The 22669-nt window shown below is 41.4% G+C and overlaps 1 protein-coding gene across 3 annotated transcripts; it reads right to left on the minus strand.

Moving 5' to 3' along the window:
- Positions 1-241: 241 nt before the first annotated feature.
- Positions 242-17597, minus strand: LOC139574560 (integrin alpha-6-like). Of its 3 annotated transcripts, none has more exons than XM_071399265.1 (25): positions 16931-17597; positions 16301-16422; positions 16083-16162; positions 15536-15803; positions 15004-15123; positions 14320-14533; positions 9525-9721; positions 9313-9401; positions 9057-9184; positions 8783-8872; positions 8632-8696; positions 8344-8489; positions 7923-8066; positions 7607-7728; positions 7132-7288; positions 5725-5808; positions 5545-5624; positions 5329-5403; positions 4968-5070; positions 4637-4813; positions 4321-4425; positions 2163-2273; positions 1931-2038; positions 1170-1250; positions 242-871 (listed from the first exon to the last, which is right to left on the minus strand). In XM_071399265.1, exons 1-25 carry the CDS (start codon positions 17116-17118, stop codon positions 770-772), a joined length of 3156 nt encoding a protein of 1051 aa, XP_071255366.1. In that variant the 5' UTR covers positions 17119-17597; the 3' UTR covers positions 242-769. The 3 variants fall into 3 exon arrangements, with proteins under 3 accessions (XP_071255366.1, XP_071255365.1, XP_071255367.1); XM_071399264.1 differs by having other exon boundaries at positions 1125-1250; positions 16931-17583; XM_071399266.1 differs by lacking the exon at positions 2163-2273 and having other exon boundaries at positions 1125-1250.
- Between the last annotated feature and the right edge of the window lie 5072 nt (positions 17598-22669).

Here is a 22669-nt window from a genome sequence, read left to right on the forward strand (position 1 = left end):
CAGTGCCACCTTTTGCTCTGAGCTGCAGTGTCTTAGACCACTGTGCCACTCGGGAGCCCAGTATGTTTACTAAGGTTCTTAACCTTGTATGTTAGGATAGTAAGTCTGTGTGGGAGTGGTTATGTATGCCAGGTCTAAATATGGATTTTGACTGTTTATTAATGAAGTATCATTATTAAAATAAACAATGATAGATGCTTTTGACTATCAAAGTGCACAATTCAAATGAATGAGTGGTCACTGGATGGCGATTTGTTTTTATTCAAAAAACGTTTGGTTTCTAGTCTGTTAGTGGAACCACTATGACCTCATATCAACACTCCCATATAAGATACCACATTCCATTACTGTAAAAGGATAGTACAACTTTAAGATGTAACAATTTTGGGAAATAGACTACTCTGTTTTATTAAACTGTCAAGAAAATCTTGTGCCTATAAATCAATTTTTACTGTTTTCAGAATTCAAGTCTCTTCTGGTAGCTTTATTATTGCTGTGGATCTAATGTTCAAGCACACATTTGTATTAATATCCACATGGCAGTCATAGACACAGATTCACAGGTACAGTATGACATCAATACAACCATTAAAACAAACACGTAATTTAAAAACAACAACTGAAAACCATGACAATTTATGTACGTTTAAGACGTTTCACAAGAGGTGCTAAACTTGTAAACATTTGTGTACATACACAATCTTAAAATGAGCTTTTCACTATTCTGTTCAATGAATTATATCATTGAAGTGTATAAAATTCTCTGTGCCTATGCAGTTGGACCCAAAGATGAGTCTCCTCTAATGGGGTGACGTTCCTCTGTGTTCTTATGCATGACGTGGTACTTCTTAGCCACAGGGTACTTGATGCACTACAATAGGATCAAATAGACAACTTTATTTCTAGCCGGGGTAAGCACACACACACAAAATAAAGATTCTCACAGAAGTTTCAATATTCATATCAATATTTGGATTCCACCAGAGGAGGCTGGTGGGAGGAGCAATAGGAGGGTGGTTTCCATTTTTGAAGCGTTTGCGTTCCATTTAAGCCGTTACAATGAGCCCGTCCCTCTATAGCTCCTCCCACCAACCTTCCACAGTGTGTATTACACATTGTGTTACCTTCCACAGCAGAAAGCCGAGCAGAGACAGAAGTAGCAGTCCTACCATTACTGAGAGGAAGATGACCCACCAGGCGACCTTAGCCCAGATGGCAGCCTTCCTCTCAGGGAACACTGTCAGCCTCACCTGCAAACACACCATCAAACTGAAGGTGCTTTACAGTCTTTAGCTGAGACAGAAAACACTCCATCAAGCCATCAAACGAAGGTACTTTACAGTATTTAGCTGAGACAGCAAACACTCCATCAAGCCATCAAACTGAAGGTACTTTACAGTATTTAGCTGAGTCGATGAACACATGACATTCTTGAAAAGAGCCACATAAGTACTGGTGAGAGAGTTTGTATGCTGCACAGTGTGAGAGGGTGTGTGTGGTTAAATGAGCAGTGGTAATTACATCAGCCACATTGATCTGTGATTCCAGATTAGTAGACCAATTTCAACCAAACCAAATAACAACATCAATTTAGATGACAGGATTAGTCACTAAGTATGGAAAGCAATTCCATACAGATATGTATGAAAAAGTATGCTACAAAACAACCAGCAAGTAAATAATAATAGTTGAAAACTATGTCAACCCTAAAGAACAATAATGTAGTCCTCTGAAGATAGATCAGGTATCCTTCAGTGGCAGGGAAAAATTGTCAATGTAAACTTCTTAACTTAAACACATAGGCCATCATTATATTTCTAAGCTGACGTGTGGAATTGTTTTAAGATGGTCATACTATGGATCATTTAGCTATTTGAACACATAGGCCATCATTATATTTCTAAATAAACAATCATAAGCATGTTTGTACCTGGGTTCCAGATTTCTCAGTCTTCCTTAGCCCAATATTCTCTTCAGAGTCTGTCAAGCTGAGAGTGGCATCCAGCACAATGTCCAGGTAGTTTAATGAACTGTAGTCCTATGATGGGATACGCAGAGAACAAAGAAACTGCACTGAAACTGGACGACACAATGTCTATGCAACAGAATTAGGTGTTATGTACATGAAGAACCTGTAGTAACAAACATAAGGGAAAAGGCACCTCAAGGAAAGTACTGTTCCAAAGGCGAGCTTGAAGAAACACCACTGCAGTACTGTCCAAACCCAGCAGAGGGCACCGTATCTCTACACATTTCAACTCTTCTGAACATGTCTGCAAGAAAGTGAGCGGGTTCAAAAACACAAGTCTCTCCACTCAGCAATGACTTGGCAAAAACAAAACAAAAAATGAATTATTTAGAATCTAAGATGGGGGGGTGATAAGCTGACATATTGTATTGTTTTAAGATGGTCATACTATGGATCCATACTATGGATCATTAAGCTATTTGACATTTTAGGACCCCTTTAGGTATCACGTATTCCGATTTTTTTATTTGATAGAATATTTACTACTAAACACCATAGAAGTGCATTAAAAAACACATTCATAAATGGAAAAAAGGACAGTCAAAAAATAAATCATAAGAAGCAAGGTTTTGAACTGTTTGTCCTAAATCTAGGAAATATTTAAAAAATCTGGAAATATATATTTTTACACATTCTACACCTTTTTTGGGGTAGGCATGAAGCTACCTCCATACATAGTAGTTTGGGGGTGGGGTTGCTGTGATTTTTCATAATTTTTTTGTTGTTGCCTGCCCTACAAACTTCTATATTGGTCCGGTAATTCTATTGGTCTGCTAATACAGGACTAGTAAATGCCCAGTGTACTACTTTTGTGATTTTTTTTTAACTAAATGTATTTGAGTAACGTGAGTCTGATAATTATCTGTACAAAACAGTTAATCTGATAATACTTGTGGAAAATAAAAATACTTGCTTGATACATGTTTTCCAGTTCATTGAAATACTTTGCAAATGCAACTTTTTTCTATGTGGAAACTGAAATGGTCTATTCAATCCTTTTACTAGACACTCTTAGCTAGAGCAACTTACAGTAGTGAGCGTATACATTTTCATGCTGGTCACCCTTGGGATTCAAACCCACAACTCTAGCATTACAAACACAATGCTCTACCACCTGAGCCACATCACATCATCACAAACCACTTGATGTCTCAATGTACTCAATTACTGTATTGTAAATAGTTTTTCTTCATGGGGATGGAAAGTCTACAGGTACAAACCTAGTAGATGACCAACCTACAGTATGTAAAACACAGTAATGTACATTAACACTGCACAAAAAGTGGCTGTTTTCCATGTTATTTGATCAATAAAAATATTACATCTCATGTGGATGTTTTGGATCTTTTCCCATAACTTTGCATCTTTTGATGTAAATGTTTGAGGATAGGTTTTTGTTCTTTCTGGATTTCATTAGAATGACAATCGCAGAGAAAGGGACAGGGAAACAACTCTTTCAATTCCATCTATTTAATCCTGCAAGACATTGTTCTTAGGTATACAACTACCTTTTTTTAAACCAAAGTGGAGATGCTACAGAGCTACAGATGTCTATATTGGTCCGTTAATAAAAGACCAGTAAAGGCCCAATGCACTACTTTTGTAAAAAATACAAATAATAATATATATATACAGTATATATATATTTTTCTTCTGATTTGTCAGCACCCCTACTTCCTGTGGCTATGCCTTCATACTTAAATGTGTTTTTTAAACCGGTACCGGTTACCTTCAGACAAGTTCCGTGACACTTGTGTTAGTCGTAGAGCAAAAGGGAGAACTCCATCGTGTTCATGAGAGCCTCAGCGGTCCATAGATTGATCATATTAGTGTGTAGCCCAAACTGTTTGGCAGCTACAGACAGAAGTTGGTTGATCGGCTGAACCAACTTCAGACGAGTCTCCTGACACTTGTGGGGTGGGGGTCGTAGAGCAAAACGGAGAACACCATCAGGTTCGTGAGATTCTCCCCTTTCCATAATAGTTTGTATGTCAAACCGTTTGGATGCTACATACGTTTTTGTGAGAATACCGATGTTCAGGATGTCTCATGGTCTGACAAACACCGCTCTAGCTTTGCCACCTTTCACCGCAGATGTGTAAGTGTGACACTGGCAGATGCGGTGGATTGAGACGTATCCTATGCAAAAAAAACTGATATCTCTATCTCTTAAATTGTTGGATTTTGATGGGGATTTTCTTTGTTATGCAACTTAGATTGACACACCGGTGTGTCAATCGACTCTAGTGGGTTAAACACATGATAGTTGCTTCAAATGAATTTTCTCTTACCAGAGTTTTATATTTTCTTTTCTTTGACAGGAAGGAGAATCCATCCTCAGATGAGAACGCTTCCTGATGAGCATCTCGTCTTTTTCTTGAAATATCACGAGAGCCCTAGAGTTAAATATCATAATTAGGAAGATGTGCATATACTACATCTTACAAACAGACAATATAGGCAACTTACGCCAATTGTGTGAATGATAATGCATATAAATCATTGGTTACTACACCACTCACAAAAAAGAGCACTTGTGAAAGAGATTCACTCAAGATCCAGTAACCTATCGATATTACCTCAGAATTGATGCTCAGAGGAATTTACCTTAATATGTTGGACTGGACTGATCTCCTTTAGCGGAGAGCAGGGAACATTCTGTATGCCTTCACTGTGGATCTGCACCAGGTACAGCAGCCATTTCCCCACTGCGTTCTCCTTGGGCCAGTAGATATTCAGCGACGCATTGGCAAAGGATTTCAGTGGCCTGCCCAAATTCCATATCTGTTAAAGTTGACAAATAGATTGACAAATATTTTAGCATATATTTCGGGGGAACATTTTATACGCCCAGTGCAGAGCAGCGTGCAAAGGCATATGGAATTTCGATAATCACCAGGGAACAATAGAATTTTGAACCACAAATCAATGAGCTCACCCTGAATTCATACTCCACAAGAGTTCCAATATCGTCCTCTGATTTCATGGCGCTCTCTCCCTTTACAGCTCCTCCAAAGCTGACCTGGGAGGGCCTGGCCAGTCTGAGAACAAACACATCTCATAAACCTTAATTCCTTCACCACATTAAGGTTGTGTCCCACATGGCACTCTATTCCCTATGTAATGCACTACTTTTGATAAGGTCCCATAGTGCTCTGGTCAAAAATAGTGCACTAAATATTGAATAGGTTGTCATTTGTGACACAAACTATATTTTCATGACAGGAGCTCTTCAAATATGTTAGCTAAAAGGGTGGGTTAGGGCAACAGCAAAACAAATACCATGTCCGTACACCCACCCAAATACTTGTAGGTGCAGCTCAAAAACTACTTTGGCCTTTGCTTCACTTGCTTGTATCTTCTGCACACTTGTCCTGCAACCAAAATACTACTCTGTTAGAATAATCGGTGTGTGACTGGTGTAGAGCATACAAAAGAGACAGACTCAAATGTTACATTTATTACCCAGAGCTAATGGGTCCTCTAACAAAAGATATGTGTACTATTATACTTACGTTTCAAGCTGCAAGGTAACATTTACATCAGTTGTGCTCAGAGAGATGCGGGAAGTGGACAATATTACATAGAAAGTAACCTGAGGGACACACATGTCTCTTACTTACAATGGACAACTATTCAATTGTGGTATCATAGAAAAAATACATGTCTTAGACATACACAAAATGACTACTCACTTCAGCATCTCTTTTGAATGGGTTTCCCAGTTCACAGTCTGTCAGTGTACCATTGTCATTGGGGTTGCACTTCACTAGTACTTCCTGTAGGGTCAGCATATCCAATGAGGGAGCCAGACTTTTGAGTCATATGATAGCAGCTGATAATTTAATGAAACTATAGGCAGTGATGTAAAAATTTACACTACATGACCAAAAGTATGTGGACCCCTGCTCGTCGAACATCTCATTCCAATATCATGGGCATTAATATGGAGTTGGTCCAAACTTTGCTGCTATAACAGCCCACTCTTCTGGGAAGGCTTTCCACTAGATGTTGGAACATTGCTGCGGAGACTTGCTCCATTCAGCCACAAGAGAATTAGTGAGGTCGGGCACTGAAGTTTGGCGATTAGGCCTGGCTCGCAGTCGACATTCCAATTCATCCCAAAGGTGTTTGATGGGGTTGAGGTCAGGGATCTGTGCAGGGCAGTCAAGTTCTTCCCCACCGATCTCGACAAACCATTTATGTATGCTTCGTGCATGGGGGCATTGTCATGCTGAAACAGGAAAGGGCCTTACCCAAACTGTTGCCACAAAGTTAGAAGCACAGAATCGCCTAGAATGTCATTGTATGCTGTAGCGTTAAGATTTCCCTTCTTTGGAACTAAGGGGTCTAGCCCGAACCATGAAAAACAGCCGAAGACCATTAGTCCTCCACCAAACTCTACAGTTGGCAGGTAGCATTCTCTTGGCATCTGCCAAACCCAGATTTGTCCATCGGACTACCAGATGGTGAAGCGTGATTCATCTCTCCAGAGAACACGTTTCCAGTGCTCCAAATTCATGGTGATCTTAGGCTTGTGCGCAGCTGTTTGGCCATGGAAACCCATTTCATGAAACTCCCGACAAACAGTTATTGTGCTGACGATGCTTCCAGAGGCCGTTTTGAACTTGGTAGTGAGTGTTGCAAGTGACGACAGACGATTTTTACGCGCTGCGCCCTTCAGCACTCGCCAATCCCGTTCTGACAGCTTGTGTGGCCTATCACTTCGCGGCCAAGCTGTTGTTGCTCCTAGACGTTTCCACTTCACAATAACAACACTTACGGTTGACAGGGGCAGTTCTAGCAGGGCAAAAATTGGACCTGTAAGCAAAGGGTGTGGCTGAAATAGCCAAATCCAGTAATTTGAAGGGGTGTCCACATACTTTTGTATATATAGTGTACCTATTTATTACCCTGGAACAATTACGGTATTGGTGATGTTTAACTTCAGAAATCAAGAAGATGGGGGGTCATATTTTCATTGATTTTACAGTATCCTGAATAGAATCATGGCTAATTAACATTATTTTAACTCCTAAGGCCAGTATACTGTACAATCATTTTTCCAAAAATGTATGGAAAGGCAAAGGCCAGTGACTTACTGAAATGTGGTTGAAGTATAATGATGAGAATGAAAGAGAGTCAGGGAGTTTGATGATCAGATGACTCTGATGGGCATCATCACCCTCCCTATTGGTCACATTGACCTCCAAAGCTATGTCCTCATCTCCAGCAGAGATTACTGGAATACCTCTTTCACTAGAAAGACATGAGCCTTATCATTACCAAAGCACTACATCGACAACAGCCATATAGAGCAGAGGAGGCTGGTTGGCAGAGATAGGAGGACATGCTTATTGCAATGACTGGAATGGAAAGGTATCAAACACATGGAAACAATTTGTTTGATATCTTTCCATTTATTCTAACCCAGTCTTTACAATGAGTGTGTCCTCCTAAATCTCCACCCACCAGCCACCACTGCATTACAGGGTTCATGTAACCGAATACACAATAAGTTGAAGGTAGTCAAGAGGGACTTCTGGGTAAAATTCTAATCACACATTTTGTTTCTACCTGGGCAGTGGGGTGAATACATCTTGACCCAGTAGTTTTGGTCTGGAACAGAACCTGTACTGTAGCTCCAAGTTACTTTGGCAAATGTTATCACTCCCACAACCTTTATTTATGAAGATAACCTGAAAAAGTTTAATTTAGTTCTTAAGACTCACAATAACTGTTTCATAACTACTAGGCTTATATCTCCTCTCACACACACACACACACACACACACACACACACACACACACACACACACACACACACACACACACACACACACACACACACACACACACACACACACACACACACACACACACACACACACACCTCTGAGGTGGCTGTACTCTGCTCATAGATGCTGAGTATTGGAGTTAGTGCAGGCAGGAGACTCTTGCTCTCTGTCTTACTGTCATTCAGTAAGGACACAGAGACAGAGATGGGGATGCTGTGCAGTCTGTCCTTGATATCACCCTTGAACAGATGGAGATGTAGAACGTGATGTAAAGGTGATGATCAAATGTATAGTTGCTGCATCAATCTTACCAAACAAAATCAATGTCAATGCCAAATAGTATTTTAATTTGGTATTTTCATGATCGAGGAAATAGTGGCTTTACAAACAAAGTGTGTTGTTGTCTTATGACCCATGACTGACCCTTGACCCTAGTCTATTTGGAGGAAGACACACTTTGATTTCTTCATGAACCGACTACAGTTGTGACGAGATGGAAAAATGCAGAGTCACTACCAATAGCTTGAGTTGGGTCTCAGTGCACTTCTCTTTGCCCTGCCCTGCTAGCTCCAGGACTCCCTGGGACTGAAACAGAAACTGCATCCTGGAGGAACGCCTCTGTTTCCTCGCCTCAGCGTCAGCCTCGAAGGCATAATTGACAGCTATAGGAAGAGAACGCATTGCATAAGTTCCTGAAACACAGTGTACACAAAGGGTCAAGAGTACGGTGTCCGTATTAGGACAGCCTCAATCTCAGCAGTACCACGGCATGGTCATTTAGGGGGCTGAAGCTAGTGAACTTACTCAGTCTGGGGTTGTAGGATGGCGGCTGTGCTGTGTAGGTAAAGCATGCCCGTGCCTTGAAAGTACTATGCAAATGTAGACAAATATATGTTGGGTTTCATTACGGCAGTGTATTGATATTTGTTTATATGTTGTCTCTTGAAAGTCTTACCATTTGTGTTTGTCACAGTGCTCTGCCGCCATATTGATTGTACTTGGGGTGATTCGTAAGTCCTCTCTGATATTGACTACTGGCCTTGCCCTGTAAGCAAATCCAAGTAAATCAAAATGACCAGTTGACACTACCAAGTTCAAAACTTGATGATGAGTAGTAGAATATACTTGAATCAGGTGTGTTGAAACTAAAGGATATACTATAAATCCTGTGTGTTCTCTCAGGACTAAGATTGAGGAACACTGATATAATGTAATCAAGGCAAAGTTACCTGTAGACAAATATGGAATCTGAGAGTGATCCAACAGCCAAGTCAGGGTAATGATTGTCATCCATGTCTATTTTGCCAGTCAGAGAAAATCCAAATTGTCTTATATTATACGATTCTGCTGTTATAATCTATAATGACAAGAGATACTGTTTGTGACAAAATGTAGTTTGTTTTCAACATTCTTCAAAATTTACTGAGAGATTGGGGTGGTCATCACTCAGATGCAGGTGTTCCAGTTTAATGTAAAGGCTCCCACCTGTGCTGTCTTTTTGTGTATTCCACCTGAGGAGCCATAGTAAAGGTACACTCGACCTACACCATCATAGGGAGCCCCCACAGCAATATCTGTCAAGTAAAAAATGAAGTTAAGGTCTGAATTTGAGGGAGATGGGTCGCTAAGATGTTCCCAAAGCTGAGAGAAAGGTTTAAGTTAACTCCTCTGAAAGTAATGAAGAAACCTCAGCCAACCTTCATAACCGTCCTGATTGACGTCTCCAATGCTCTCAACTGCGAGACCAAACATGGAGTCTTTGTTCCCATCCAGACGGACAGGCTCAATCTTCTCCCACTGTCTTCCCCTGTTGTTGATGTAGATGTACACTGCCCCTCCGACCACCCCTTCTTTTAAGAAAAACTCGGGTGCCCCCACAGCAAGGTCGTCCCACCTGGAATCCCCAAAATACCCAACCAACAGAATTACATACAATGCTTACTACCACTGGTTCTCCCACATTAAAGGTCCAATGCAGATGTTTATGTCAATATCAAATCATTTCTGGGTAACAATTACAGGGCCTTCAGAAAGTATTCATACCCCTTGACTTATTCCACATGTTGCTGTCTTATTGATTAAATATTTTTCTCACCCATCTACACACAATACTCCGTATTTTACATATGTATTCACACCCCTGAGTCAATACTTTGTAGATGCACCTTTGGCAGAAATTACAGCTGTGAGTCTTTCTGGGTAAGTCTCTAAGAGCTTTGTACACCTGAACTGCACAATATTTGAACATCCTTTTTAAAATTCTTCAAGCTCTGTCAAGTTGGTTGATGATCACTGCTAGACATCCATTTTCATGTCTTTCCCTGGATTTTCAAGCCGATTTAAGTCAAAACTGTAACTAGGCAACTCAAGAACGTTCAATGTCATCTTGCAATAAAATGCAAATTAATTACTTAAATTATACAATGTGATTTTCTGGATTTTTGTTTTAGATTCCGTCTCTCACAGTTGAAGTGTACTTATGATAAAAATACAGATCTCTACATGCTTTGTAAGTAGGAAAACCTGCAAAATCGGCAGTGTATCAAATACTTGTTCTCCCCACTGTATATAGTGGCAGACCAGGGGGTTTGGTCAAGAATTAGCTCGGTTTCAAGGGTGTTTATTTAAATAATAAATTAAAAGAAAAGGATAGGTCTCCCCCATGAGACCCTCTCCGGGATACCGTCTTCTGGGCTCCGGGTCTTGCTGTATCCTGTCGGGCACAAAAACTGAACTCCATCCGTTTAGCTCGGGCACCGTCTCCAACTATACGGAAGTCACCTTCCGTATAGTTGAGAAGCATTGAAGAGAAGCATTGAAGGGACAAGAACCACCTGGTGACCCGATCATTTGTGTCCCTTCCCCTGGCCATACAGACCAGGGGAGCATGGTCAGTGACCAGGGTGAAGTGGGTACCTAACAGGTAATACTTGAGTGTGTCTAGCGCCCACTTCACCGCTAGACACTCTTTCTCAACGATCGAGTACTTTTTCTCTCTAGGTATTAGCTTTCGGCTTATGTACATGATGGGGTGCTCCTCCCCATTGTGTATCTGGGACAGAACGGCCCCTAGTCCCGTGTCACATGCATCCGTCTGGACCAACATCGACACCTGGAAATCGGGCGTTACGAGAATCGGATGGGAGCACAGTGCTTCCTTCAGGCACCTGAACGCCGCTTCTGTCTCGTCCATCCATTTCCAGTTTTCGGGAGGCGGGCCCTGGTTAGATTGGTGAGGGGGGCAGCTATAGCCGCAAAGTTGGGGATAAACTGGCTATAGTATCCTGCCAGTTCCAGAAAGGACTTGACCTGTGTCTTGGTGCGTGGAATGGGCCAGTCACATACCGCGTGAACCTTCCACTCCTGGGGCATGATGTTCCCCCGTCCGATCAAATACCCCAGGTACTCCACCTCCTCGAACCCTAGTTTGTATTTCTTGGGTTTTGCTGTCAACCCGGCTTGCTTGAGCACGCCCAGCACCGCCTGGAGGCGCATCAGGTGCTCTTCCCAACCTTGGCTGTGGATGATGATATCATCCAAATAGGCCGCTGCGTACTGCTGGTGGGGTCGAAGTACTTTGTCCATCAGGCGCTGGAATGTGGGTGGGGCTCCGTGGATACCGAACGGGTCTGTTGGGGTTTCCGTCTCCCCAGCTGCCATACGCGGTAATTGATGAGTCCCAGCTTCTCTATCACCTCGTATGGCCCGTGCCATGTTGCCAGGAACTTACTTTCGGCCATGGGGATTAATACCAACACCCTGTCTCCCACCTGGAATTCTTGGGGCTGGGTTCCCCAAGAATAGACCTGGGCTTGGGTGCGTTGGGCCTTCTCCATATGTTCCCTTACCACTGGCCATATGGCTGTCATCCGCTCCCTCATCGTCTCCACGTGCTTTATCACGCTGCGTAAGGGGGTCGGTTGGGCTTCTCACACTTCCTTGGCGAGGTCCAGTAGGCCGCGTGGCCTCCTCCTGTAGAGGAGTTCGAAAGGGGAAAACCCAGTGGAGGACTGGGGTACTTCTCAGATTGAGAACATTAGGTGGGGTAGTATCTGGTCCCAGTTCTTCCCATCCTGCTCGATGACCTACCGCAGCATTTGTTTGAGCATTTTATTGAACCGCTCGACGAGCCCATCCGCCTGCAGGTGAAAGACGGAGGTCCGGATCTGCTTGATCTACAGGAGAGCACACAAATCTTTCATTAGGCGGGACATAAACTCAGTACCTTGGTCTGTCAGGATCTCGTTCGGAATGCCCATCCGGCTAGAGGTGGAACAGCTCCCGGGCGATTCCCTTGGATACCGCCGCCCGTAGGGGAATGGCCTCGGGATACCGGGTGGCACAATCTACTATCACCAGGATGTACCGGTGTCCTCGTGCTGTTTTTACCAGGGGTCCCACTATGTCCATGGCGATGCGTTCAAAGGGCACCCCGATGATCGGTAGGGGGACCAGTGGGTTTCGGAAGTGTACTTTTGGGGCAGTGAGTTGACACTCTGGGCAGCTGTGACAGGAGTCTTCCACGGCCCTCCTCATCCCGGGCCAGTGGAACCAGGCGGCAATCCATTCCCGGGTCTTCTCCATTCCCAGGTGCGCCCCCAACAGGTGGATGTGGGCCAGTAACAATACCTCTCAAAGTTCCCCCTGTTGGCACACCTGATACAAAAGGTTATTCTTGATTTGGCACACCTTCCTTCCCCCCGTCCCTTCTCTTGTGTGCTGCCCTTCTGGCAGCTTTATGGCACTCATACAGCTGGTGAGCAATCAGCCCTTGATTACTCACCAACCACAATCAGCCCCAATTAGTCCTGGCCGGAGAGCCCGTCGAGACCTGGCACGTTCAGCAGAGGGAGCCATTTCCTCATGATGTAGACTCCGTCTGCCACCAGGCCTCGACGAGTCTCCCCCTGTTGGCTGACCTGCTGTACGCCACAATATATATATATATGTGGATGAGCAATGGCCGAGCGGCATTGGCAAGATGCAATAGATGGTATAAAATACAGTATATACATATGAGATGAGTAATGCAAGATATGTAAACATTATTAAAGTAGCATTATTAAAGTGACTAGTGATTCATTTATTAAATTGGCCAATGATTTCAAGTCTGTATGTAGGCAGTAGCCTCACTGTGTTACTGATGGCTGTTTAAAAGTCTGTTGGCCTTGAGATAGTAGCTATTTTTCAGTCTCTTTAACAGCAAACTGGGATAGGGAGAGATTGAATATGTCCGTAAACACACCAGCCAGCTGGTCTGCGCATGCTTTGAGGACGCGGCTAGGGATGCCGTCTTGGCCGACAGCCTTGCGAGGGTTAACACGTTTAAATGTCTTACTCAGGTCGGCCTTATTATCCTCAAAGCGGGCAAAGAAGGTGTTTAGTTTGTCCGGAAGATTTTTCATTTCAGGCCTTTGTACACAACACTATGGAAAAGTGAAAGGTGGTGAATACTTCCTGAAGGCACTGTAAGTATCTTACTATGATTGTTTTCAATTAAAATGGGTTAAAAGAAACAAAAATTGCTTCTTAGCAAAGAGCACCTTCTCAAGCAAGAATTTTGCTCAGTCTGTCTGGGTGTGGTCTGAGTGGGGAGGGAAATCTGCAAACTAGCTTTTATTGGCAGAATGGTCTATCAACCAATTTACCCCCTGGTCATGTCAGGTGAGGCCAAAACTCCATCCCAAGAAAACAGCCTGAAATTTCAGGTTGTCTTTTCAAACAGCTCTTATACTAAAAGGGCATTATCATCATTTTCACAATATTATTCCAACCTCATGGTGTGGAAAATATTGTATATAAAACACAGAAAAATCTCATTTTTGACTGAACTGGGCATTTAACAAGACCTATTGTATACAAAACGTGGATCACAATAATATCGCTTCTCTTCTGAAATGTGCACTTGGTCACTTGCTCCCACAAATCTTAAAGACATGCACCGGAACTTTGGCGACTATTTAGTATTTTTTAAACCTACTGCTTTGGGCTGGATGTGTCCATGTGTAGCTCATACATGCATAATGTATGTGCAGAATTACTGTCACCTCAATTAACCACAAACTCCCTAGTTTGAAAGAAACTGTTATTCTGGAAGCTGTGCTGCACCATTTTCCCACCATTTTCCCCCACATGGGCCAGCCCCCTAGCAATTCTAGCCATTGAGCTTCAGCCCCTCACCATTTGAGTGACAGCTAGCAAGATGCACAAACAGCAGAGCGAGAGAGAGAGCAATGATGTGGTGCACATCATTGCTGATATGTGACTTAGTAGGCAATTTTCAGGGGACCACTTAGGGACCACTACTTTCAGAACTATGTACCGGAGAATCTCTTTAAAGCATTGAATTGGTGGAGGCATGGGATAGTGAGAGTTTCCACCATATTTCGTAAACCAGTAATTTCCTTTCAAATCATTGAAAAGAAGTGAACAATGCACATTTCGGGAGGAAGGGGAGATAATTGTGACAAAGCTACTGGCTGAAATCTGTACCCATCAGCGTTGAGGTCCACCACGGCTATGTCGTAGCCAAAGGAGGAGGCCAGGCCTGGGCCTTTAAGAATGTTTTCCACAGATAGACTTCTTTCAGCCAATGGGTCTCTCTTCAGAAATGCCACCTCCCCACTGAAACCGCCTCGTGGTGCCCCAGACACTATAGTCAGCTGGCCCTTCTTGGTGAGGGCCATTCCAGAGTCGATTGAGAACCCTGGAAAAAAGACAGCAATTACTCAATGTTAGCAACTGCAGTGCTACCACAAAGAACAGGGGGTTTCGTTTTGCTCAGTTGTTAGAGCATGGTGCTTGCAACACCAGGGTTGTGGGTTTGATGCCCACAGGGAAACAGTATGAAAATTGATGCACTCACTACTGTAAGTCGCTCTGGATAAGAGCGTCTCCTAAATTACTAAAATATAAATTGTGCACAAGGGTCCAAGTCTATGGGAAAGGGAGATGTAATTCACAAAATGTGTAAATAAATAGAATGAATAAATACGAAACATGCCATTCTTTACATTTTTAAGAGAGTAAAGCATCATTACTGCATTACTTACACCAACAGTATAAAAAGAGTATTGATGAAATTTACCACCACGCCAAGCACTTCTGTGTTTTCCTTTCAGTGTGATTGAATGGATTGAATAGAGGATGAAGAAAGCTCTATCCATCTAAACTGACCTAGATAACTGTTGTTAAGGAGAGGGATGAGGTCACGGTCAAGTCTGTCCACATCACCAGTTTCACGGGGCTCTTCATTTGACACTTCAAGGTTGTCTAGGGACTCCATTCTCACAATTCCTGTGACATGCAGATGGACAAGAGAATTATGTGAATAATTGACCCTTGGGAATAAATGAAGTTGTTTTGAATTAATTTTAAATGCTGTGGACACCAGGGTCCTTAAACAGGCTTAAATCCGGGGTAAAAATGAAAAGAAAGAATCTATAATAGAGATTGTCAAAATGTTTCAACCTGTCGGGGCTTTTCAAGACAAAACTAGGTCTGATCTCAGTTGCATTGACATCGACAGCTCATTCCAATATCAGTGCAGTGTGTACTGACTGCAAGTGTGCTTGAATGTCCCAAACATACAGTATATGAATACCATGTCTCATACATATCAGATACATATCATAATTCAGTGCATCATAATTTTCCATTAACAAGATGAAACCCATTCTAAAAGTATCTCCCAATTCAAAAGATGTACCTTTCCACTGGTAAGCTCCGGGGCCCCCAAACAGCAGAGATGTGTTGTCCTTGGCGAAGGCGGCAGAATGACCTTGTTGACAGTATCCGAACCAATCAGGATTCTTAGGCTTATCCTTGATGTGTTTTCTGTCATCACAGATCACCCTCCTCCAGATTCTATGGGCATCACTCTTGTGGAGATCCTCCCCCAGGATATAGCACTGACCGAATACGAGGTTAGGGGTGTCAGGATTGGTGCTCCACTCCTGGTATCGATGTGCGCAGGTCTGTGGTGGGGTGAATGATAGAAATTCTCTCAGACGTAAGGAATTCTAAGTCATAAACAAAGGGGTTTGATTTATAATGAAAATGTGCTCTTTTGCTAACTTCACTGAAACCCTGAAATGTTGGCCTGTCCGAGTCAATTAAATTCCTTGAATTAAAAACAAAACAAAAAACAATATACGTTCATTACAAAACAAAACAAACAAAACAAAAAACAATATAAGTTTATTATTGTCAACAAATGGCAATTCAAAGATTAAAGTTCACAATATTTACCATACCATCACGCTTTGACCAGGGCCTTGGCTTGTCACTCGTACACCCATCCATTGGTCTTTGACATCACTGCTTTTAACAAACTCTGGGGAACATTCGTTTTCAAACACAAAAGTTAGCGTTCACGCACATTAATGTTAAAAACACATTAACAAAATCACACATTTTCTTAACAGCAATCAAACACACAAAACCTGTTACACGTGAGTGTAAGCAAACAAACCATTGTTGTCGAGCTTGACACGCTCACAGCTCTTAGAATCAGTGGTGAGCTCACACTGGTAGATTCCTCCCGTAACTTCAGCTTTGGTCAATGACTTGGCGCGTGGTGCTCCAACCAGCAATCTAGGAAAAATAAATCAGAGTGTTGTACATTGATGTAAAATTCACATGCAGCTCTACAATAAAATATTCAAACTAAAAACAACTTTGTCACTGCTGGTCTGAGTTGTATCAATCAATCAATCAATGTTATTTTATAAAACGCTTTTTACATCAGCAGTTGTCACAAAGTGCTTTACAGTTATCCGGCCTAGACCCCAAAGAGCAAGCAAAGCAGACGTGAAAACAGAGAGGCCAGGAAAAACTCCCTAGAAGGACGGAACTGAGGATGAAACCTAGAGAGGAACCAGGCTCAGAGAGGTGGCCCATTCTCTTCTGGCTGTACCGGCTAGAGATTAAGAGTAGCCATTAAGGCTAGATCATTTCTCAGTTCATAGTGTGTACTTATATCAGACTGATGGGTAATCAGACAGGATAGAGGACACACAAATAAGTTCATATATGACCAGCAAGGTCAGATAATAGTATGTATGGGACACTGTTAATCATTTCCTCTAAGAGGTCAACTCACAGTTTCTTATTGACAGGATTCAGTTGTTGGTGCAGTGCCAGGGAGAATCCAAACAGGCTTCCGGGATCACCATTTTTCCTCAGAACATGCTTTGTGTCCGTGTCCAGATTGAAAGCTGAGATGTGAAATGGTAGGCAGGACAAAAGAAACCACAGATCCAGTAGGAGGCCCCACCATTGAATTGTCATGTTGGTGTTGTTGGTACAACTCTCTGTTCTAGTTAACCCAATAGCTTATTCTGTGGTGTCCTCGTGTTGTGAAGCAGAATGGGAGGGCAACAGTACAGAAATGGGATTTGACTCGGCACTGGCTGCAGTATACAGTGTTTTCTGCAGGAGTTGACAGACAGGGTGTGGTTCAAGGGGAATTTATCTCAAAGAACTCAAGCACTTCACATGTTTATGGTTTGATTGCTTTTGTTAATATTTACCTTGTTCCATTCTAAGGACATGAGGAACTTCACACCCTTGGATCTAAAGTCTGGTGGGTTTGTTCACAGCAGCAAATCAGTGATACTGTACTGTACAGTGTTGATCACTTGATAATACTAAAGGGAAAAGTGTGCAAGACCATGAGAAATGTCTAAAAGGAGAACCTGCACAATATGTAGCCGCTCACTGTCATGATCACTGTCATGATAACAGCTGTTTTTTGTCTAAAGTAGTGAAACTTGATCTTGACAGTAGATGTGTTTTTGTAGTTATTCAATGGTAAGGAACGATACAAAGCACATGTTACATTGTAAGACATAACAGAGTGGTGTAACGTGAACATGGTCACATTTCTGTCAATGACATTACAATTGATACAGCACCAGGAAGGAACATTTTACATGATGATGTAGTCTCACCAGATGGCAATGTTGCACTAGTTTAGAACATAATTATCTTACCAGTCTCACAGTCAAAACGTAGGTCAATGTGGTGAATCTTACAATTATGAACCACGTCGATGTTCCCTCTCAGTTGTAATCTATTCATACTGCTAAAACGCTGTAGTCTATTGGTCATGGTTTATGCAACCAATTTAATGTATCTTGTTAGTGTTCACTGTTGTATCTCATTCAACAATTAAATCATCAAAAATGCATTCTGTTTTAGCAATCAGCTGGAAAAGCAGTGAGACTTGACCCCTCAAAATTCAAATAAATTAAAACTTGAAAAGAAAGGTACAAGTGAATCCAGTTAACCCTATTATTCATGCATATTGCATTTTGTGCATGCAACTCAAATTACTATGTGGCCGAAACTGTACTCAGTACTGTCAAAACTAACAGTAGAGTGGACTAGTGGGGAGGGAGGGCTTCCAGAACGACAGGGCCGTGACATTTTCCACTGCGGTCTTTAAGCCATCCACAATGAAACCAACAAACACAAAACATGTCCAGAGACAAACAATGATGCCTGGAAACTTGAGCATCAGTGTGGTTTGGGTGTTAGAGGTGTGAATTCTACAGAGGCTACTCTTCCTGTAACAGACCTGCTCTCACACCAAGTGCACTGTGAGTGGAAAATATCATAGAGACATTCTCACATGAGTTTGAGTCCAGCTAACAAACAACAATTATGTGCCATTGTATATAATTTGCTGGATTTATATTTCGTTGAGAGCTCCACATGATGTTGACTGTACTTGTGTGTTTCTATGAGGCAAAACACTGCATGTAATTCAGATATTCCATAGAGTAGCACCAAGACTTTTGAAACCTATTGGGGGATTTTTTGGGGCTCAACAAAGACATTCAGGTTCACCCACTGGGTTAGTTCAATGAGTAGTTCAACAAATGTCACCATGTCATTGGATTTAGGTTAAAAGTTGGTTGAAAAAAATATGAAATGCCCCGCCCCCCCATATTAGCATAAACTATGAGTGTCTTTAACAATGTTTGCAATAATGACTTGATTTCAGAAAATGACATTCTTTCACAGCATATTCTATGTTAGTTCATCATAATTTTGATCATCATCATCATCATCATCATCAGTATCATCAGTATCATCATGATCCTCATCCTCATCACTAGCATCATGATCATCTAAAAAGCCTCTGCTCTCTGTGCTTCAATCTTTTCAACATGAAGATGAACCACAAGCCAGAATTAATTGAAGACATCAAAAATCCCATATGTTATAACACTATCCAACAATAATTGAAAAGGGTGCAATTTTGGACGCACGAAGGACTGGCACATTGGAACAGAGTTTTGTTGTACTGGGAGCCTGTCTCTATATCCGGTAAGTCATAGAAACAGCTCTGTCTGAAAATAGGTCACAATGAGGTGGTGAGTCTCAGAGAGTTACTGATTAACCCAATCACACTCCCTCAGCACACATGTCATCCTGGCCAAGCAGCTGAAACTAAGTGGGGCTTTTCAGTGTTCAGTGCTTCTGTAACAGCCTCCCTGTATAAATGTTTCCATATGTAGGCCAATCACACTGCAGATATCAGTTGAAAAGCACATCTTGAGTGTAAGACATGTCATGACAATGTCATATACATCAAGGAACATGTATGTATAGGTACTTCATGACCAGTTTTTCATATATTTGCATTGAACACTGCATTAACAACATGTTTTAGATGTACTCCTAGAGGACTTTGACTAACTGTCTATAAAAGTATGCCTTTAAGAAAAAACAGACTTACATTAGATCACGACTTGTTGAGGGTAAAAGTTAGATTTTTTTATTTTTTATTTATTTAACCTTTATTTAACCAGGAAGGGCTCATTGAGATTTAAAATCTCTTTTTCAAGAGCGTCCTGGCCAAGATAGGCAGCACCAAGTCATTACAAAAATTACAGACAGACAACATGAAAAACTACAAGTAATCTAGTAAAAACCATTGAATTCACAAGAGTATAACAATATCAAAAACAGCAAATTAAAAACATTGACAGGTCAGGGAATCAGCCTCAAAATCCTTCATCAGTGATTTAAAAACACCAATCGGGACAAGTTCTTCCAGTTTAAAATTATTTTGTAAGGTGTTCCAAGACGATGGCGCAGAGTACATAAAAGACCTTTTACCAAATTCAGTTCGGATATTTGGAACAGTTAGCAGGATAAAGTCTAGCGAACGAAGAGAGTACCCACCACATTTATGAACAATAAAAATGCCCAAATAAAAAGGTAGTAAACCCAAAATGGCTTTGTAAATAAAAGTATACCAGTGACTGAGCCTACGAGTGACTAGAGAAGGCCAGCCAACCCTGGTATATAAAGTGCAGTGGTGCGTAAGGGTTTTGCAGTTTAAAATAAATCTCAAAGTGCCATGGTAAAGAGTGTCAATTGATCTCAAACACTGAGCGGAAGCATTCATATATAAAATATCCCCATAGTCTAGTAAAGGCATAAATGTAGCTGATACTAGCCTCCTTCTGGCTTCAAAAGAAAAACAGGCCTTATTCCTAAAATAAAATCCCAATTTCAGCTTAAATTTTTTTGTAAGTTGTTGAATATGCAATTTAAAAGAGAGGCCGTCATCAATTAGAATTCCAAGATATTTATATGAGGTTACAACCTCAATCTCCTTGCCCTGACAGGTAGTAATAGGTGATAGGTTCAGAGGTCTATTTCATGCATTAGAAAACACCATTAGTTTAGTTTTGTCAGTATTGAGGATAAGCTTCAATTGACACAAGGTATGTTGAACAGTATAAAAAGCAGTTTGCAAGTTCTGGAAAGCTTTTGTAAGAGATGAGGCACAACAGTAAATAACAGTATCATCAGCATAAAAATGAAGTTGTGCATTTTGGACATTTTTGTCTAAATCATTTATATAAATAGTGAATAAGAGAGGACCAAGTACAGAGCCTTGGGGCACACCATTCAGGACAGACAATTTGACAGACATGAGCCCATCAAATTGAGTGCACCGAGTTCTATCAGACAGATAGTTAGCAAACCATGCAACTGCATGCTCCGAAAGACCTACACTCAACAATCTCTGCCTTAGTATAGCATGATCAACTGTATCAAAAGCCTTAGAGAGATCAATAAAAAGTGAGACACAGTGCTGTTTTTTGTCAAGGGCTTCAGTGATATCATTTAAAACCTTCATGGCTGCTGTAATTGTGCTATGCTTCTTCCTGAAGCCCGATTGGTACATTGATAAAATAGAGTTAGTAAATAAAAACTCTTTTAGCTGTTCACTCACAAGGGTTTCAAGTATTTTCACCAGGGGTGACAGCTTTGAGATTGGCCTATAATTATTTAAAAGAGTTGGATCTCCCCCTTTTAAAAGTGGTAGGACAAAAGCTGATTTCCAGATCTTTGGAATATCATTACATTCCAGGGTTAGATTGAACAGATATGTAAGTGGTTCAGCTATGAAATCAGCTGCCAGATTTAAAAAGCAGGGATCCAAAAGATCAGGACCTGCAGGCTTTCTTTGATCTAAGGATTTCAGGGCTTTATGTACCACCTGCACTGAGAATGGCAGAAAGCTAAAAGTTTGACCAGCTCTCACTGGTTCATCCACACAGGGTTGTACAGAGACAGAGGACACTGGTTCATCCACACAGGGTTGTACAGAGACAGAGGACACTGAATCAAACATCCTACCAGATGATACAAAGTGCTCATTGAAACAATTCAGCATTTCAGTTTTGTCATATATAGCAACAGAGTCCTTCAAAACACATGACGGTAATTCATTAACATTACTGTTACCAGACATAGACTTAATAGCATTCCAAAACTTTCTAGGGTCATTCAGGTTATCAGTGGTAACAGACATAAAATATTCAGACTTGGCCTTCCTGAGAAGAAAAGAACACTTGTTTCTTAACTGCCTAAAAATAAGCCAATCAGCATCAGAACAAGATTTCCTTGCTTTAGCCCAGGCTAGATTACGGTTGTGAATAATACAAGACAGCTCAGAAGAAAACCATGGATTATCCCACCCTTTAACCCTGAACCTGCGGAATGGTGCATGTTTGTTTACTATTTGGAAAAAACCATCATGAAAGAATATCCAGGCAGTTTCCACATCAGGGATAAGCTCAATCTTGCTCCAGTCAAAATAAAACAAATCATGAAAGAAAGCCTGCTCATTAAAACACTTCAAATTTCTCTTACGAATAAAACGTGGATTTGTCTTTGGAACCTTAGTATTTCTAACAGCAACAACAGCACAATGGTCACTTAAATCATTACAAAAAACACCAACCGCAGAATATTTATGTGGAACATTTGTCAATATCAAATCAATCAGGGTAGATTTATCTGGGCATTTAAGATTTGGGCGAGTGGGTGAATTAATCAACTGGGTAAGATTCATAGAATTACAAAACATGTTTAAATCATCAGACACCGGCTTTAACCAACACCAGTTGAGATCACCAATCAAGATCATTTCACTGTAAAGAAGTTTAGACATAAGGTGCGTCAAAGAAGAAAATGCATCACCGAGAGCAGAGGGGGGTCTATAACAGCCAATCACAGTTATAGAGAGAGCCTTTGAAACCTCAATATTCAAAGCAAGAAATTCCAACTGTCTACAAATAGTTTCAGACTTTGCCACACTTACATGGAATTTAGATTTTACATATATAGCCACACCCCCACCTTTCTTAACCCGATCAGTGCGATAAACATTGTAACCACTTATACAAATATCCTTATCAAAAACAGACTTGCTGAGCCAGGTTTCAGAAAACATAATTACATCAGCATCAGTTGATTTAGCCCAAATCCTAACCCCATCAATTTTTGACAACAGGCTGCGTACATTTAA

This window comes from Salvelinus alpinus, chromosome 4 (genome assembly GCF_045679555.1).
Source record: "Salvelinus alpinus chromosome 4, SLU_Salpinus.1, whole genome shotgun sequence".
Classification (NCBI taxonomy): domain Eukaryota; kingdom Metazoa; phylum Chordata; class Actinopteri; order Salmoniformes; family Salmonidae; genus Salvelinus; species Salvelinus alpinus.

What these genes read in the sequence shown, in the direction of transcription:
- LOC139574560 (XM_071399264.1), bottom strand. Translation starts at nt 17,118, where the DNA reads ATGACAATTCAATGGTGGGGCCTCCTACTGGATCTGTGGTTTCTTTTG. An exon ending in CGGAGCTTACCAGTGGAAAG is followed by an intron (nt 15,124 to 15,535) that starts GTACATCTTTTG and finishes TGCATGTCACAG; the next exon opens with GAATTGTGAGAATGGAGTCC. An exon ending in TATACTTCAACCACATTTCA is followed by an intron (nt 5,809 to 7,131) that starts GTAAGTCACTGG and finishes CTGACCCTACAG; the next exon opens with GAAGTACTAGTGAAGTGCAA.